The sequence below is a fragment of the Vigna umbellata genome, chromosome 4 (genome assembly GCF_029865625.1).
Source record: "Vigna umbellata cultivar VRB3 chromosome 4, Vumbellata_1.0, whole genome shotgun sequence".
In the NCBI taxonomy this organism is placed as follows: Eukaryota; Viridiplantae; Streptophyta; class Magnoliopsida; order Fabales; family Fabaceae; genus Vigna; species Vigna umbellata.
The window spans coordinates 23,278,802-23,296,230 of record NC_142168.1 but is presented as its reverse complement, the minus strand read 5'-3'; the positions used below and the strand labels follow the sequence as shown (position 1 = coordinate 23,296,230).

The 17,429-nt window shown below is 32.5% G+C and overlaps 2 protein-coding genes across 3 annotated transcripts; one reads left to right on the top strand and one right to left on the bottom strand.

The window, feature by feature from the left end:
* Positions 1-1,522: 1,522 nt before the first annotated feature.
* LOC124835518 (uncharacterized protein At3g49140-like) lies at positions 1,523-7,805 on the bottom strand. Its single transcript, XM_047310448.2, has 11 exons — positions 7,648-7,805; positions 7,127-7,223; positions 5,579-5,801; positions 4,527-4,629; positions 4,369-4,436; positions 3,733-3,906; positions 3,513-3,635; positions 3,032-3,367; positions 2,396-2,548; positions 1,923-2,018; positions 1,523-1,794 (listed from the first exon to the last, which is right to left on the bottom strand). Exons 1-11 carry the CDS (start codon positions 7,706-7,708, stop codon positions 1,690-1,692), a joined length of 1,539 nt encoding a protein of 512 aa, XP_047166404.1. The 5' UTR covers positions 7,709-7,805; the 3' UTR covers positions 1,523-1,689.
* A 595-nt stretch (positions 7,806-8,400) lies between these two features.
* On the top strand, positions 8,401-14,340 carry LOC148199616 (pentatricopeptide repeat-containing protein At4g21190-like). 2 transcript variants are annotated; one of them, XM_088111599.1, is made up of 6 exons: positions 8,401-8,555; positions 9,638-9,730; positions 9,860-9,958; positions 12,569-12,712; positions 12,970-13,182; positions 13,347-14,340. In XM_088111599.1, the coding sequence occupies exons 2-6, from the start codon at positions 9,647-9,649 to the stop codon at positions 13,815-13,817; spliced, it is 1,011 nt and encodes a 336-aa protein (XP_087967725.1). In that variant the 5' UTR covers positions 8,401-8,555; positions 9,638-9,646; the 3' UTR covers positions 13,818-14,340. The 2 variants fall into 2 exon arrangements, with proteins under 2 accessions (XP_087967725.1, XP_047166406.2); XM_047310450.2 differs by having other exon boundaries at positions 8,421-8,555; positions 9,628-9,730.
* The last annotated feature ends 3,089 nt before the right edge of the window (positions 14,341-17,429 follow it).

Below are 17,429 nucleotides of genomic sequence, written 5' to 3'. Positions count from 1 at the left end.
TATGAGAAAATTATAGCAAGGAATTGTTCTAACTTATGGTTTGGAATTTCACGGGGACGTAATTTTGTTTTAATTAATTTAATGAGCCTAAAACTTCTATTGCCTTTAGTGATCTTGTCAGTCTTACATTTGAAAAGAGCATGGCAAAATAAATATATCTAAGTGTAGGCATAATTTGTTACCTGTTTATATGCAAGCATAAATGATTATAAAAATAAGTGCATAAATTTTTCCGAGCAAAAATGACAATTGTGTTGAATGTGCATTTCAAATAAGTACTAGTTCCGTCTGTATACAATCTTCATGAAAATGTTCATCATCGACAGAATAATGATTGGAAATACCATGTTGAAACCATTTACGTCTCCAAAATTTTCTGATAGTTCACTGGTTAAAACATTAAAATTATTGAATTATTGTTAACTAGAATTGTGATTGAATTAGTGCAATTAATTAAGTATAAAATATAATAAATATTAAATTATCTATAAAATAATACTAAATAAATGTAATATCATAACATTATTTTTATTGGTCTTATTATAGATATCTCCAATCCACTAAGATAAAGTTTAATCTCCCTCAAAATATTATAATTATTATTGACATAAGTATTTACAATGAAAAAAAATGTAAAGTGCTTAACCGTTATTTCAATACATCGGATTACACTACTAACATTCAAAATGGATATTAAACTCTAAGTAAAATATATAATACTTTAACTTAGTTTTAATAAAATAAAATAGTGTCTACTGACAAATAACAAGTTTACATTTAAAATAAAAAAATCGAAATGACATATCATTGTAATATAAAACTATAAAAATTCAAGATATTTAATATTAAATATATGTTTTCTATTTATAGATAAAATATTTTTTACTAAATTTAAAAAATAAAAATAAAACTAAAATATAGTAGTCCAAATCGGTCTTTAAAGCAATTTCAAAAATTAAAAAAAGAGACAATTTCTTTATTTACCTCTTTATTTTTCTCCTACACCCTCATTTTTTTAAATGTCATTTTACCTTGTTTTATTTTTTCTTCGTTCAATCTTCATTGTTGTACTCCATTAGTTTCATGCTTGTGAACAATTGCTTTAGAAGTGAAGGTTTTTGGGGGCAATATATTCTAAATTCCACGATCTTATAACGCATTACGAATTACACAATTTGATAATGAATTTTGAATTGCACGATCTAAAACTCTATTCTAAACTACATCTATGTATTGTATAAACAATTTGAACTTTTTCCGTTGGTCTTGGAGATGCACGAAGTAGCCAAAAAGAAAAGATTGATTGCTACTAAGAACCATGGAACCCGTTCAGTTTTGGAGAACTAGGTCATAATAGGGTTTCAACCTCTACATGGCAAACTTTGGGTTCCATGGGAATTGACCACACTATTGTATTGGGGTCTAATGCCTCTAATTGTTTGTCCTGTACTTGCAGGTTTAAGATTAATCCCAAGAAAGTGATGAATACAAAAAGTGTGGATAAGAAATCAAGTGTCAGAACTAAGGAAGCAACTGGGGAAAAATTTACTTCCAACTAAAATAATAATTAAATGTAAACAAACTACATAACCTGATTGGCATCTACATCGGATCTTTTTCCTTGCCTTTCGCTTTTTATACACAATCATTGACCAAAGACATAAACCATACAAAAATCAGTAGACAGTTTTAGCATTCATTTTGATGTGTTTGCTTCATTTTTTGCTGCTTGGGGTGAGTTCTTGGAAATAGTATATCATTGAGTTGTCTCTCAGCACTGTACTCTGATGTGGCCTGGAAATGTATTTTCAGTAAGTTAAAATAATTGGAATAAACTACAAGGACATACATGGCAGAACAAATATAAAAGCTTATGAAATGTAAAAGTATTTAAACTCATCTATGAAAAAAGACTTGAGTACCCTTTTCTTGAATGAAAATCTCAGTGTTTGAATCTGGGTCCCAGAACAAACTCTTAGGTCAAATCCGAGCGAGTCTACACAGATAAGTTGTGCTTCCTGCAATAAATTGCAATCAAAGTGATTATTGATTGGAGCATACGTGAATGTGCATATGCTTGTGCACAAGTGCTTCTACACTTCATAAATGGTTCAACGTTTTATTTCAAACCATAGATGTCCTTTCCTTCATTTATAAAGATAGTGGTGAGTACCATCAGTTATAAAATGCTATCTACGGCATGCAGCAGAATAAGAGAGTGCATTAATTTGATGCTAGTTGAATCAAATGACAAAAGTATCAAAAAATGTAACCGAAGTATGCCAAAATTGTTTACAAAACCATTTACTGGTGACAAAGACTAAGTGGGAGATTTAGAGAAAACTTCCTTATAGAAGTGCTCTAAAGACATAATTTTCAAGAGTTTATGTATTACCTCCACTTGAATACCCTTGCATCTCCAACACAAGGACTTAAGGGCTTGCAAGGTTTTTTCTCCATCAGCTTTCAAACGAGATATGATTTTGGAAGCAGAGTGTGCAATAACATCAGGTTGGGCTTTCATGTAATCTTCTACTTCAAGGACAGTCTACAAAGAATCAGCAGCAAAATGTACTTTTTTCAAAACAGGTCTAACTTACATATACTTCACATTTTGACAATAAGCCAGCCAGGTCTAAAATATTAATGTTTAATCTTGGGATAGAAACCAAGGAGTTGGACACAAGTGATTAATGTGCTGAACGCTAAGTTGAAAGAAATCTTGGTCAGACTTTACTTCGGCTGAAACAGATTAGTCTAAAAGCCTTGAGGCACTAATAGACAATGTCCGTGGACCAAAAAAAAACTTGAGACAATCAAATATAAGGCCAGTATCTATCAATTATTGTACATGTAGTTACGTTTTGCAGTATTTTAACTTCCTCAGTAAAATATTCCATATTACTTAACTTGGTTAGGGTAGAAAATTGCGTGGTAAGGCACCGGGATCAGTTAATATGAACAAGATGCATGAATTCATAGTGGTTGTCTCCAAACAATCACAAGAAAACATACAAGTCAGTAAACTTACAGGTTGCCCTTGTGCAGAAAACACTTGAATTTTAATCATCTCCAATTTGTAAAATGGAGCTTCACTAATGGGGACAATACTATTCTCATTGTTTTCAACCTGATGTGATGCATCATCTCCAGAAGATCCTGAATTAAGCACATGACCATTAATCACACCAATATTTTCCCCTTTACTTTCTATGGTTTTACTTATGTCGGTATCACTGGATTGACCAGCAGATAGGTGCTTCTGTATTGTAGAATGTTCTTCAACAAAAGCAGCCCTTATAACCCCTTGGATGGCCACACAAGCCGGAGGCTGCTCCATCCAATCAACAGGATCATCGGAAGCAATCTATAATAATAACAATGAAGCCAATTGATACCACAAAACCAGGGAAAATTAATATATAAAGGATTTTAGAATGAGGTCTCTTAAAACCCCACACTAGGTCAATCAAAGTCATTGGTATAAGCAACATGTTAACTGTGATATCTACCTCAGCCAACTTTTTGGCAAAGTACATTGGATGAGAAGATTGCATAGTCTCCAATTTTGCCCAGTCTGCAAGTGTTTCATCATCATCTTGCTCATCGTCATCTGAGAAAGCAGCCACCCATTCCTGCAAACAACAACATAGAAATAATGAATTCCTATTGATGGTGTTTATAGTTCAGAAATGAATATAAGCCTCAAAGTAATATAAAAAATAATCAGACCGAATCATAATCTTCATTTTCATCTTCATCTTCATCTTCATCCCCTTCATCACTATCATCAAAACCCTCAGAATCTTCCTCATCAATTTCTTCGATCCCAAAGTCAATTTCTGAAGGACCAGACAAGTCCATCTCGGAGATCATTTCCATGGAATTAATACCAACAATGACTTGCTACAAGATGCAGAACAAACAATCCATAAACCAAACATTATAACATGTCATGAGACATATTTTACAATTATGCAACAGAAAAGGAGACTCAAATGAAAGATGAAAAGTAAGCTAAAAATGTAGCACACAAATTATGCAAAAGGATTGATTGCTTGTGCTTTAAATAGTATAATGAAACACAACAAGCAAGTAGTGTAGGAAATAAACAGATTGTTGAAGCCCAAAAGTTCACAAATCACATTTTCAACAATATAGAATGATCACCAAGAAAATGCAGGGAAGTTTAGTTAATAGCTAGTACATAAAATTTAATTCACAAAAATCAGGCACTGAAATTTAAGTAAAATGAAGCTTTCCACTAAATATACTGCATGCTGGAACACTCAATGTTCAGCTGACTGTTGCTATTTCAAAAAAAAAAATATATATTCAAGGGCATTATCAGAATAGGCATGGCCATACCACAAAATTATTTTCTGTTGTTAGGGACTGCAGGACATCTTCGCCGTTCTTCACTTGAAAGTATATATCTGCAATACGTTCAGAATTTAATTATGTGGATAAAGCTTCCCAAGCCCACGAAAATTAATACATAATAAATGACAATCGCTCTCACTTACTTCCATGCTCATCAGTCAAATAAGGCAAATCTGGCCAAATAATATTTTCATGAAATTCATCACTAATCAAACTTGAGAACATCAGTGTTGCTTTGCTGTTAACCTAAAAATGATATACCGCAATCATCATTAGGTAGCAATCCAGTTGTGATAATAAGAATAAATGCAACTATTCTTGATATAGTTCTTCCCCCCAGTTCAGAGTTTTAGCTAAATGAGTTAAGCCTAGGGATAAAGAATCCAAGACTCACAGTTTATTACCACCAAACAATTTTTTCTATAATTAAAATATTTAATAGAATAGAATATTTACATAGTTTTGGCAGTGAAGTTTCAGAGATAAATTCAGGCACGATGAGTGTAATGATTTTGACTGGAATGAAAAGACAATTCTTTTTAATAAACTTCTATAACATTGATAATTTTATGAAAAACAATCTTAGTTGATTATTTTGACTTATAGTTGGCAAACCCAATAAATTTGTAATAATATTTTTTCATATATAAATTTTCCAGCTATTCTTCCGTAGGATTTGAAGAAACCTTGTCAACTTCTGTACTTTCCATGTGTCCAAACAAAGCAGAAAAAAAATTATGGTGCGGTTCTTTCCAAAAGTTCAATTAACACCTGGGTCCAAAAAATGAATAATACCTCACAAAAGTAAATTTATTCACTTATTTTACCTTATAACTAACTTCATACCCAAATATCAACCTAAAAAATAAAAGGATGTTTTCCTTATTTTCAAATTTTATATACATCATGAAAAATGAGTAATGCTAAACAAAACCTTGTAAAATGAAAGGGGGACACTCGCTATTTGTTTTGACATCTACTTCTACCATCATTCATTACTTCATATATGAACATTAAAGATTTTTTATTGGAACATAGGGTGTTTTCTAGCAATCATTTAATCCAAACAGAAAGTTATTCATTCTCTGTTGCCCAATTTAGCACTAAAATGAGAAAACCTAAATATTTACCAAATTTTATTTTCACTTTCTTTAAGTTTACATTATTGATTAGCAAAGTTAATACAACTGAGTACCTCAATAATTGTTCTGCTTGTTTCTGCAGCTGAAAGTGTTGCATCTTCAGTATTCTCTGATGACGACACCGCAAGTTCTTCAAATGGATGATAGGATGACTTCTCATTTTTCTTTATAGGATCCTGAGCTGAGCCCAGATTCTCCAATGATGCCCTAATTCTACTCTTTACAAGTTTGTTTCTTCTTGTGAATGGAGTGCCTGTGTATACTTTACTTCTTACCCTGTGTAATTATATTCATTTATTAAACATTTCCCTTAAAAACGTTTGGTATTTCTAGACATGAAAGTTAGCCAAAATTTTCAAAATAAGCATCACAGATAAAACAAGACCTTTCTAAATACATCAACACACTTTGGCAGATGTCTGCAGATTAAAGAAAAATATAAAATTTGAAAGTATGCTGCTTTAGGGAACTGCATCTGACATTGCTACAAGACATGCACCCAAATAGCTTTCTTGAGAAAACTACAATATATCTCCCTTTACATTTATGACCAGCAGTCCATCCAACTGAATATTAATACTTAACATATCATTCAGCATCAAATGTGGAGGTAGAGAACTTTTCAATCCCGATAAAAAAGTTGAAAAACAAGACTAATTCATAGTGGGCACCATTAACACTAGACATTTGCCCATTCAAATATATTTTCATGTGTATGACTATAAGTTTGAAGCATGGTAAACCCTACCCATTATACCCTACCCCCACCAAAGAATTCTTCAAAAAAAGAAAAAGATTACTCTTAGAAAGTGAGTTTTAGAATTCACAAAATCGGCAATCAGAGTAACGTTTACAGTTACTTATGTACTATAATTTGGTCATCTCTCTAGTTAATATGGTATCTATAACAATTACATCACATTACACCAATCCCCATTCAAGCATTACTATTGTCACTGCCATTTTGGATTGACAATCATGCAAATTTCAAAAGAACCTCAATAAAGGGCGGCTGTAGTGCTTTTGATCTCTGATAATAATCCTAGCATGAACGATAAAATGATAGTGATTTGATAGCAATTCCACTGAAAGAGAAAGTTGCAATCATCTCGATAACAACAACACAAGAATTAAATGGTTTGAAATTGAAAGCAAAAAATTATCGTAGATAAAAATATAAAAATTGAATATTTGAGAACATCGTGGTTATTATTTGAAAATAAGCGAATAAGATAAAACCAGTACTTTCAGTTCAGTTTCATTCCAAAGATTTTGGCGGTGAAGTTTAACAGTGCACTATATTATAAATATTTTTCATTGTCAACCAATAAGAAATAATCTTTAATACGACATTTATAGTAACTATTACAAAAGTCACTGTCGCAGAAATCAATTATTTTCAATTATACAAAACCCATGATTGGATATTCTAATTAAATTCATTTGAGGTCTCACCATTAGCAGCATCCTTCCACAATTACCCATTACTTTTGTAACCACAACACAAAAACTACTTAACTAAGTTCCACAATTCCATTCCATAACCATCAAACACACTTCTCTACGTCATAAATGATCATAAGATACCAAACTCGTCATACCGAGGCACATCAAAACCACAGCTGCATGCGAGCCGGCACGACGCAACATAACGCACACCGTTCACATCATCAGCACTCCACATTGAACGATTATTATCTGCCAAAAAGAGTTACTGAATCAAGAATCAACGAATACATAATAATTACTATTACTACATTCGAAAACACCGCCATCTTTAATTAAAACATCTCACAGCATCATACTCAATCAATCAAAATCTAAGCTAAGGTGAGTCACAGAAAGCATTCGGAAAACATAAACAAACACTTGAAAGAAAGAATATCAGCCAAAACAATTCAACGAGTGAATGAATAACAACTACTGTTACTCCATTAGAAGTCCAAAACACAGCAAACGCCACCGTTTTATCTCCAACGTGACATTCCGTGAATCAAAATCAACCACTAAGGTGAGTCAGCGAAAGCATTCTAAAAACAGAACCAATTGGAAGAAAAAAAATTGAGAGAGATTGAACAGTTAAGAGAGAGAAGAGAGAGATTGAACGGTTAAGAGAGAGTACGAGGTGGCGCGGCGGCTCCGGCGTGGAAGCGGACGGCGATGGGAGGCTCGATTATCATCATAGTATATTTTTTATTGGTGTGGTTTTCGGTTGACAGAGAATATTATGAGAGATCCATAGTGATTTGAAGTAGAAGAAGATGAGGCTTTGTTTTTTTGCTATGGTTCTTTATGGTCAGGTACGGACAAAAGCATTGTAAACTTTCTACGCCTGGTCACCCGTCTTACTTTTGACGGGTCGATCCGATTTTATTCCAACTTATCAAGTTCATTCGGATCCAAAAAAAGAAAATTGGAATTAGTTTCAAATACAGTTTCTTAACCTTGTTACATATTTTACAGATTTTATCTTCATTTTTTTATCACATTTATTATCATCAAACTTATTAAATTTTACTTATAGTAGTGTCTTTGATGGGAAAAAAATAATAAAGTAACCACGTATTTCTGGTCGTTTAATCACTGTATTAAAATTTTAATGAATTTGTAAATTTTATAAAAATAAGAATAGTAAAATATAAAAATGCAGCTGCTGAAATAATGATAAGCAAGCATGAATTAATATTTTCTTTTTCTTTTTCTAAACACTGATAACTAAATAAATAAATAAAATTTATCACCTAAACGGGATTCGACCCATTTTTTATTAATTGAATCGGTTCGGGAAGACTCGCTCTGTCCAACTTACCTAACCCAAGACCGGAATACACGCACGTGACAGAACGCCGTCGTTTCGTGTCGAGCGATTAAAATATCCATCCCAAACTCCTTAGCGGTATTTCACGTTCGTTGTTCTTCGCTTACAGTTATAATCTTAGTTTCTCTCCCTGAAATGGTGGCAAAGGGTAAGAGTTCAAAACTTTGAGTTTCGAAGTTCCACAACACTGTGTTCAAGTGTATTAGGCCCTGGTGAGTTTATTTTCTTGTATCTCTTAAGTTTAATTTTCAGTGCAATTGCACGCTGTAATGATGACTGTTGAATGATTGTGGTTGAAAAATATTTATTAAGATGGGTAAATTTATACTTTGGTTGTTATATGTAATGCCTGAAGATGATATTCTTGTTTAAGCCCCATCTAACAATATGTGGCAAAGGTCCAAGAGTATATGCAAATGGTATTTTTAAGTGATGTATTTTTATGCTTAATGGCCACTTGACCTAGCTCTAACATAGAAGAAAGCTGTTTCATTTCAAATAGGTTCATAAAGGAAAATAGTTTCTCTGGTTTTCTGGTAACAAGTATTGTTTTTATGTATCTGTCTCCTTAATCTACTGATTATGTTGTGGAACACTGAAGTTGGGACATGAGGAATCTGCTAATAGCAAAAATTGGAATCAGAAACTGACTAAATTGCTTTTATGTTCGTGATCAATGCAAAATTTTCCCACACACCAAACAGTCACTCAATTTTTTAATGCAAAAATGATTTATTAATATGCTTACAAAATAATAATACTGTACAACAAGGTTTCAAAGGAAAGTCTAGTAAATTCCAATACTAAATTCGAATCATAAACTCGTAATGGAGATCAATTAAAATCCCACCCACCCCCACCACTTACACGAAGGAAAACAGTGCAGAGAGGAGTGGTCTCCCTTTCTCCACCCAACCTCGTGCAACTTCTACTCCCAACCTGCCGCAGATTAACCAGTGAGGGGCAGCAGAAGAACAAGAGTGGAACCCTAATCCCCTAACCAGTGAGTTTTCTTCATTCTCACACACCAAACCACTGTTCTGGGTTTTAAAAAATATTTTCTTCGAACTTGCCAAGTCGGTTGCAAAATTGCCAGTTTGACCGAGTTCAAGATTCCACCAAATTTACATCAAAATCGAGTCTGCTTCTAAGTTGACTTGGAAGCTATGTGTAGAAATGTAAACCTGAGTTAATGGTCAACTCACAAGTTTGATAACCATGTTGTACCATTTGTAAGTGCTAGAAATTGTTTATGTCCTCATATTGTTGTGTCTTATATTTTAGAGTTTTTCAGGTTCTCAAGATGCTTGCACTGATGGATTCTCCTCTACTTATTGCTAAAACATTTGAAATCATTAAGATACCAGCCAGTACACGGTGCACTGTGGTAAGATAAGGTCTATGATTATTAAATTCTGGAAACCAAAATTTTCAAGATTGCATGCTTTTATCATCAAATGTTTTAGCTCTAGGAACAGTAGGTGAACTCACCTCAATTTCATTTTTTTAATATCAGGTATGTGCTGCAAAAGGTCCAAGACCAAGGTATCCCCGAGTTTGGAAGACTAATAAAAAAATTGGGACCATTTCCAAGTCTGAGAAGCTTGTTAAGTCTGTAAGTCCTTTCATATGGCACTCCCTCTATTAGAAGAGAGAAAATAGAGGACATTCAGCATAAAGCCATGTGTTAGAATACACCACAGAAGCATGATTATACAGACTTATTGCATTAGCTACTCATGGTTAGAGCGTATTTTTTATCCCCTCAATGAGATATTCATGCCTATAAACTTAATTTATCACAATAAGATTTAAAATGTGATGATTTGATTCTCAACATCCCCCTTGATGTGAAATGTGAGTCATTTATGTACCTAATTTGTTACATATATAATCAATTCATGACTTTCTTAGGAATTTGGTAAAGACATTTTTTGACTGGTCAGCAGAGTTGACAAATATTGTCATAATATTGCTTGACTTGATCTTTTTCTCTGACGAATTGACAATTAAGTTTGATATGTTTGATCCTAATGAAATACTAGATTTGAACCAATATGAAGACCAACTTGGGTATCACAAATGAGTGTCATCTGATTAGTATATTCGAACCTGAGTTCTTTGACCAGTTGTTTCATCTATATAATCTAACATGTTACTAGTGTCATGGCTCTATATTGTGCTTCAACACTTGATCTTGTTACAAGATTTTGTTTCTTACTCTTCCAAGATATCAAGTTGCCACCAATCAACACACAATATGCATATGTGGTTCCCTTGTTGCTAGTTGAGTCAACCCAATCATTATGAAAATACCCAGCAATTTTATAATGCCCCTCGACTTCATAATTAGGGCTTTTATTGGGAATCACTTAATTTACTTTAGAATTTGAACAACCGCATTTCAATGGTCCCAACTAGGTGAATTCAAGAACTGACTTACCGCACATTGCAAAAGCAATATCTGGACAAGGGACAGGTAGATAATTCATTTTGTCAACTAGCCTTCTATTTTTCATAGGATCCATTAGGGCTCCCCCTGATCATTTAACAACTTTAAATTCAGGTCAATACGAGTGTCAACTAGTTGAACGTTGACAAGCCCAATTTCTTTGGTCAAGTGCTGTTAGGTTACTTTATAACGATAACCTAATCTATTCCCTCTTCTCACCTCAAAACTCGATTAACAGAAGATAAATGTATGAGTATGTATTTTATTAACTCTGTAAAGTATGGAAAACAGAATTACAAGTAAGTATCCCAAGGAAGCCTCCCTTCCTCCACTGGCAAGAATGTCCAGTCTTTACCCAAAAGATAATAACCTAATCAACAACCTTCTAGTAAAAACTATTTATAGTATCTCCTACCCATGCCCTTCTCTAACAGGAAAAAAACCATTCGACTTCTAACTCTCTACCGTTCGGTATTACTCTATCCATACTGTTCGGCTTGACTCCCTTCTCCTCTTCCACTGCCGTTCAGTATTACTCTGTCCATACCGTTCGGCTTGACTCCCTTCTCCTCTTCCACTGCCGTTCGGTATTCTTCTATCCATACCGTTCGGCTTGAACTCACTTCTCCTCTCCTCTTCAGCTACCATTCGGTACTACACTATTCATACTGTTCGGCCTTTCATTCCTTCCTCTTTTATTCCTCCTCTCATAAACTTTTAGCTTCCTATCAAGTGCACACTTTCTTTGGGAAATTACCAAGTCGTCCGTGATTGAGCAATATCGGTGATTGATCACTGCTAGTAATAATAATATCATGCACATAGACGAATTAGTTGAGACCTTCAATAGAGCAACCTCTTCAAGCATATCAATGTCGACTTCAACCTCTTGATCCTCTCACAACAACCTCTACTTTGGTTCCAGATGCCACAGTAGAGGCTGTAAAAGATTCTTCTCCCTGCCATTACCAGTCTACCAGATCCGGTCCATTCTTCTGACTTTTTCCCTAAATGCATTGGACCTGGCTTTTCCAAGCCCATTGGTCCCGAATTTCCCCCACATGCCTTAGTCTTGACCTTTATCAAATTCACTAGGCCGACTTTATCTCAATTTTTATGTTTTATTTATTTATTTTATTTAGGGTAAGTAGTCTTGTTACATTTATTTCATCCCAAATAAAAATGAAAAACATAAAAATTGAGATAAAAGCAGAGCATGTGTATCTGGAAAAAGTCATGGCTAGTGTATCTAGAAAAGAAGTCGAGGCCAGCAGCGCATGTAAAACAAAGCCAGTGAACAACAACTACAAATCCAAGTGGCAAACAATTATGCATGGCGGAAGGGGTGACTAATTAGCATTCCAATTTGCTTTGTGTAAGGGAACTCAGCAAAATAGTGACAAAACACGTCATAAAGAATGGTACTGCATTGATACCATGTTACAAGAGAGAAAATGGAGGCGTACTGAGCACAAATCCGCATGTCAGAATGCACACCGATGATTGTATAGGCTTATTGCATTCATTACACATGATTAGATTATATGATAGTGTGTTCCCCTAAATGAGATGTTCATGCCCACAAAATAAATTTATTACAATAAGAGATATTATTTGATTATCAACACCCTATATTCATTCTTGTTGTCAATTTTAGCTTCATTTTTTTTTCTCTGGGAAGTTGTGACCTTATTTAATTCAGAAAATTTTGGACTTATTTTTCTTGGTTGCTTTGTATTTCTGAAATAGTAACTTTTTTTTTGTCTTGTACAGATTAAGGAACTGTCAAATGTCAAAGAAGAAGTTTATGGAGCTCTTGATTCCTATGTTGCTTGGGAATTAGAGTTCCCTTTAATTACAGTAAAAAAGGCGCTCAAGACCCTAGAATACGAACGAGAGTGGAAGCGTGTAATACAGGTACTTCTAAAATAGTAATGTAACATGATATCTTTAAATATTCTTTGTTTTGTTTGCTTTCTTTCTTTCTCTAGAGTTGCACTGACCCATTGCTTTGATATCTCTGAAAGTTCAGCCAGAAATTAGTATTTTCTGATGTTATTTATATATTTATTATTGGTTTCCTATTCTTTGAAAGACGCTTCTGTAGCTACATTCCATCTGGGGTTAGCCTCTGAACTAACATCCGATTGTGCAAATTACACGTGGGACTGTAGGTAACAAAGTGGATGTTAAGCAAAGGTCAAGGAAAGACAATGGGAAGCTATTTTACATTAATTAATGCTTTAGTAAACGATGACCGACTTGATGAAGCTGAAGAGCTTTGGACAAAGTTATTAATGCGGTATATGGAAAGTTTGCCTCGTAGATTTTTTGATAAAATGATATCTATCTACCATAAGAGGGGCATGCATGAGAAGATGTTTGAGGTATTATGATTTTCAACTCTATCAATTTAAACTTTTTACTCAGTAACATTACTGAGTAATAGTTGTCAACTTAACATGTCCCTATATTAATGAGAAGATACTTTATCTGAAGTTACTTCAGACTTAACACGTCATGGATATTCATTTCTTGATATCTGCTGCAGATATTTGCAGACATTGAGGAGCTTGCTATGCGACCTAGTATGTCTATTGTGTCAATGGTTGGGGAAGCCTTTATAGAGCTGGGTATGCTGGACAAATACCATAAGTTGCATGCAAAATATCCACCACCAGAATGGGAATATAGATACAGCAGAGGAAGGCGTATAAAAGTCAAAGTGCAACCTCCATCTAAACAGGTCAACACATACACAGAAAGGCGTGAGAATGTTGAACAAGACTCAGACTTAAACAAGAATTATGAATCTTCAGAAGAGACTTCGGGGATAATTGATGACCAGCAAGTCAGACATGATAATGATGTAACAATATACATGGAACCTGAACAAATTTCAGACATTGCGGAGAGAATTGATGACGAGCAACTTAGGCAGGAGGCCGATGTAACATCCAATGAACTTGAACAAATTTCAGAAAATTCAAATCACAGTATGGAAACTATTTTAGATGTCTAATGGGAGAAAGAGGATATAACTTCTCTATCAGATGAGTTTCTGTTGGCAGTTAATGTTATTAGTTGGAATCGTTGTTTCCATGACCAACTCCTTCAAGTTGTTCGGAGGTTAGAATGAAGACACACTAGAAGTAGAACAAGCGAATCATGTTTTTAAAATTGTCACAATGTGAGATTGAGAATCTGCTAATGGCCATTTCATTTGACGATGACCAATACACCATTTAACATGCCTGCAATCAAGGAGCCAAAGGTGGAGGATATACCAAGCCAGTATCAATTCATAATTAAAAGTGGGTGCTATGAGTTGAAAATTTCCTAGTTGCATGACTTTATATCGAGATTGGGTGACTGCTGGTGTTAAATTGTTGTTCATAAATATTTTATTAAAGTTCTATTTTATGGGTAACTTTTTTAGAATCCTGACCACTACGATGCATGATAGTCTTGAACTATTGGTTGCATAAATTTGTTTACCGTAGTTCAATTTCCCTTGTCTATATAATGCTCTAAGTTTGTCCTCATACTCTTCTTTGCATCACATCTAACGATGTCATGTTATTTGTTGTTAAATCTATAAGATATGATTAGATAAGTTTTTATAAATACTTATATGGAATAATAAAAAAATAATAAAGTTTTTTTCATAAACTAAGTTAGTTATCCCTAAGTCAAAAGATATGTTTTGACAAAAAAAAGTAATATCTTTTTGCTATACCATGGATGAGATGTTAATCTAGTTGATACTAGTAAAATTGTTGTTGGATTGAGTGGAACATTCATGTACCGAGTGAAAGTAGGATGAAAAAAGCAATGAGATGTCTTTCATAAATCAATTAATGTGTAAGTTAATGTAATTTTATTGAGGAGGACATTATTTAAGTTTTCATGCAGGAATAGTAATGAATTTATTGAAATTTCTTATGAACCATTTACCTTAGAACTAGATTTTACTCATATTTGTGGTTTAATGTGTGATTTTCAAGGTAGTTGTTAAGCTATGATGAAGTTCTTCCAAAATGTCTTCAACTAGTTCTTTCAATACTTAAATGCATTTTACTAACAAATTGGTTAAATATTTATCTAAAACATGGAGAACATATATATACATTGTAGTTTTACAGAGAACCCACATTACGATGGAATTTTCTAATTACAATGCCACAAGATATAATTTATTAAACTCTAATTGTTTGTTTGAAATAAGTTTTCATCACGAAAGAGATGGTCCTCTTTTCTTTTATAAAATTAACTTTAAATCACTGAACATATTTAAGACGCGTGCTTCAACTAATCCTAGTTATAAGATTATATTGAACAATAAGTTTTTAATTTAAAAATAAATGAGATTAACACAGATGCAATTGTTGGAGCTTAGTTGCATTTGAAACATATATTACCATTTGGACAAAGGAGAGATAATGGCTATGGTGGGAAAGAATAGTTTTGTCCGACTCATTCCTCCTAATGACACTCTTTTCTACTAAGATACCCAACATACTCTTCTTATCTAATCATTATATAGGTTCATTTCTCAGTATTTTTCATAGTATTCCTTGTAATATGTCAAGTTGAGATGATATTGTACTTACGTAATTAAAAAATGTCTAGGAAACACATTCGAGTGCATCTCGGAAATCTGGAACAGTATGGAATAAGTTCACATGTTTATTGTAAAGTAGTTAAATAGTAATAGTAAAAAAAAGGGATAAACTTCATCCCCATCATTGACATTTTCTCTATTCTCTCACCCTCTTTTCTCCAAGTCATTCTTCCACTCTTCTTTTCTAAATTTCATCTTTGATCGTTTCAACTTTTATCTATTTCAGAATTTGATCATATCATGCATTTGATCATATCATTCAGTAGTTTAGGAGCTAAGAAATAGATCATATTTTAAAATAGAGTAAATTTGTATTTATTTTATAAAATCTTTTCTTTCCAATTTTTATAGTGTTTTAATTATCAATTTTAGTAAAAACAATCGAAAAAAGTGATATTCTTAATTTATTAATCATATACTGAATTTTTGTTTTGTTTGGAATACTTTTCTTGTAAGTCTTTAGTTGCGAGTGATTATGTTTTTTATATTATGTGGAATTTAGGATTGAGAAAAGCTATATTCAAAGTAAGAAGAACTACTAAGAGTTAAAATATTACTCAGTCTAGTTGATGATGATGATGATAAGATTCTGATAAGTGTCTTGGATATTCAACTATCTTTGTAAAGTAATTGTGATTTAACTGTTTTGATATAAATGATGATAAATGTCTTGATTTAAGTATGATATATCAAATTGAGTAGATTTTGAATTGAATTAGACTGATTTTAGTGGGTTGGATAGACCCAATAGACCAATATGATATATTTACATCATATTTTCAATTCAGAAGTTTCATTTGTTGTGATTTCACTTACAAATATGGTTTTTCACGAAAAAAAAAAATATACGGAAGTTTATTGTCATTTTATTCATAATGATATATTTTGAATACAATTTGAAACAAATTAAAAATCTTGTGGCTAACAAAAGATCTAAATGGTCATGTACAAACACCATGGTATATGGAGGAGAACTCCAATCAAGAACCAAAGAAAATTTGTATATTTTTTAAATGTGAAATCCTCAGCCAACCTTAATAGGAAGTGCTATTTTAACATACACCGATAAAACTTAATATAGATAATTTTGATGTTGCAAAGAATATGGTGTGATCCAATTTGAATTTGAAAACACAAGAAAGTATAATATTTTGGTTGCAAACTTCTAACCTAACTTTTGTAGCATGCCCAAACAAAAATTATAAAGATGATGAAATCAATTCCTTCCTACTCTTTAGTCATTATCAATCTCAAGTCCAATCCAAAACAATATTTTTCACATCGGTCTTACTAAGTCTTTTTCTTTGTATGGAATTTTATAAAATTCGAGTCTTGTTTATATAAAATTAACGTAAAGTCTAATCTATATGATAATTTTTTATACATGATAACATTTTTTTAAAAAAAAAACCTATCTTACAACAAAATGCTTAAGTTTAAGAAAAAAAAAATCATTCAATCAATTCTTAAAATTGTCTCTAACGTGATGATTAACTCGTGTCACACTTAAACATATACTTAATGCATGATATATTATACAATAACAAAATTAATCAATATAATAATACTAATGTTTACAATAATATTATCTATGTTTGTTTAAAAGGTTAGTCTCTCAAATTTGAGAATGTTTTTAATTAAAAAATCTAATTATATATATATATATATATATATATATATATATATATATATATATATATATATATATGATTAATCCTACCTATGTTATTCGGATTTAGAATGAAAACATTAATTAAATAGATTTGATGATATTATGTTCAAATATGTTTTTCTTTTCTAATAGCAATACCTATTCAAGGAGACTTAGTTTAATGTTCCACAAACAACATGTTGATTAAAATATCATAGTATGAATTGATGTAAAGTTAACTTAACCTATTTTTATCCTATCAAAAAATAATGATTGTTATTATTATTTAATCACTTATTTAATTTGAATAAGGTAAACATTTTACCTTAGCTTATATTTTCAAAATTGGACTAAATCAA

What these genes read in the sequence shown, in the direction of transcription:
- LOC124835518 (XM_047310448.2), bottom strand. Translation starts at nt 7,708, where the DNA reads ATGATGATAATCGAGCCTCCCATCGCCGTCCGCTTCCACGCCGGAGCC. An exon ending in CAACAGAAAATAATTTTGTG is followed by an intron (nt 3,907 to 4,368) that starts GTATGGCCATGC and finishes TGCATCTTGTAG; the next exon opens with CAAGTCATTGTTGGTATTAA. An exon ending in GCAAGGGTATTCAAGTGGAG is followed by an intron (nt 2,019 to 2,395) that starts GTAATACATAAA and finishes AATTTATTGCAG; the next exon opens with GAAGCACAACTTATCTGTGT.
- LOC148199616 (XM_088111599.1), top strand. Translation starts at nt 9,647, where the DNA reads ATGCTTGCACTGATGGATTCTCCTCTACTTATTGCTAAAACATTTGAA. An exon ending in CTGAGAAGCTTGTTAAGTCT is followed by an intron (nt 9,959 to 12,568) that starts GTAAGTCCTTTC and finishes TGTCTTGTACAG; the next exon opens with ATTAAGGAACTGTCAAATGT. An exon ending in AGTGGAAGCGTGTAATACAG is followed by an intron (nt 12,713 to 12,969) that starts GTACTTCTAAAA and finishes GTGGGACTGTAG; the next exon opens with GTAACAAAGTGGATGTTAAG.